Source organism: Esox lucius, chromosome 20, assembly GCF_011004845.1.
Source record: "Esox lucius isolate fEsoLuc1 chromosome 20, fEsoLuc1.pri, whole genome shotgun sequence".
Classification (NCBI taxonomy): Eukaryota; Metazoa; Chordata; class Actinopteri; order Esociformes; family Esocidae; genus Esox; species Esox lucius.
In genome coordinates, this window is record NC_047588.1 from 45,694,447 (window position 1) to 45,696,247 (window position 1,801).

General features: G+C 46.0%; 1 protein-coding gene across 1 annotated transcript; it reads right to left on the reverse strand.

Annotated features, from left to right (window-relative positions):
• Positions 1-477: 477 nt before the first annotated feature.
• On the reverse strand, positions 478-1,404 carry LOC117593500 (ubl carboxyl-terminal hydrolase 18-like). Its single transcript, XM_034288899.1, has one exon. The coding sequence runs from the start codon at positions 1,402-1,404 to the stop codon at positions 478-480; it is 927 nt and encodes a 308-aa protein (XP_034144790.1).
• Between the last annotated feature and the right edge of the window lie 397 nt (positions 1,405-1,801).

The window sequence follows — 1,801 nt, forward strand, 5'->3', positions numbered from 1 at the left end:
CCTTGCTCCTCTGTTGTACTGTCATCTACCTATTCAAATCCAGATTATAAAGCAAATGAACTGAAGGTTGTCCTTAATACTCTGGATAAATATGTTGTTAAAAAGTGATACGCATCGCTTAGTTTAGCCGTGTAAGCTAGAGCAATGGTTTATAGCTATGTTACTGCTTGGTACCCATCCCTGTTTAATTTGCAGTGTAACCTAGAGCAATGGTATATACCTATGTTACTGCTTGGTACCCATCCCTGTATGAGCTAATAAAATGACGTTAAACACCGGTGCATGTGTAACAATGGCTTTGATTGTCTCCGTTTCTTGTTTCTATAATGCATCACGTACTGATCATTCCTGTCATATGATAATGAGGCAAAACAATGGTACACATATCATTTGTTTATTACTTGAAAAATGGGACACACATTACGTTACACCAACGGTGGTAGCAAAGTTGTGCAGAGCTTTATTGTCACATACGATTCAATGGGAGCTGCTTTTCCTGTGGTACATGAGCATGTACGCAACCCTGTCGTATAAGTTAGATCCTGCTTCATAGGTATTCTGGACATCCGCCCAGGAGCACAGCCTCACGTGAGCATCGTCTGCAAGATACCACCCTTGAATTCCACAACGCAGATAAGCTGTGTAATGTCCAGAATAGTGAGTACCACAGTGGGCTACAACTGCGTACAGCTCGTATATAGCGCTTACGCTGGCTTCGGGTCCTTTCATGATGTATTTCAGATCCACAGTCTCCGGGAACGCGAATCGCGTTCCCATCTTTACAATGTGAGCGGTATCTCTACCTGTGTTTTTAACCCGTCCAAGCTTCATGCACACAACCGGGGGTAATGACACCACTTTGCTCGTGATTTCGAGCTTGGTTTTCCTGTGGCAGTTTGTGCAATGCCAGTCACATGCTGTCCGCGTGTTGTCAGCGTACTGCTTCATGTATTCTTGCAGCTCGTTTGGGAGAGCCCCATCAATCAACAGGGGGATTGAATTTGCATTTTTCAGTACAGACCGGACTTTGTTACAACTAAGACAGCGCATATGTTCCTCGCACTCTATGTCCCACAGTTTTCCGATGCCTTTTCCGGTCCTGTGTCCGTCCGCTAGAGCGTTGATGATGCACGTGAACACTAGGTCAGAGTCCTCCTGAATTTTGAAAGACATTCCACTATACACGCTCATAGAGTCTATGAGAAAGCCCGGGTCGCACGGTAACCGGTCATTCTCTTTCATCTCGCGGATGAGAGCCTTGAGATTCATGGCCACTGTATTATGAGCCTGGTATTCCCGCTCGTCCACGCTCAGAATGAGATCCCGTAGCTCGCGTGTCTCGTATAAGCACTGGACAATGCTGTTTATGCTGCAATGGGTCCCGTAATTGATCAAGCCGCGCATGGTTGAAGGTGGACAGAGAGAGGTCCTGAGCAGTGTGGCAAGCTGGCTAGGTAGACCCACGAGTACGAGTGTGTGAAGTCAAGGACTAGTTTTGTGTATCAGTAGGTGTACAACGGGTGTCAAATTGTATATCACAATGATTGCATTTAGTAGTCTGTCACGCTGTACACTGACACCTTCTTGAACAGCTCTCTGAGAGATCGCACCGATCCTTGCGGACTCAGTAGAACCATGAGGATTGTGATCCTGTAATATTCAAGAGTGAACTCAGGCACAGGTCCATACCTCTTTAACTTTGTGAACATTATGACAGGGGCCCAGTTGGACTCGGTATGTGAAATGGCATCGTGTGTGAAACAGTTCCTGTTTTCCTCGTGTAACATCGACCGGTCCAGTT

Bases quoted from the DNA above. Each gene is read 5' to 3' on its own strand.
- LOC117593500 (XM_034288899.1), bottom strand. From the start codon at position 1,404: ATGCGCGGCTTGATCAATTACGGGACCCATTGCAGCATAAACAGCATT.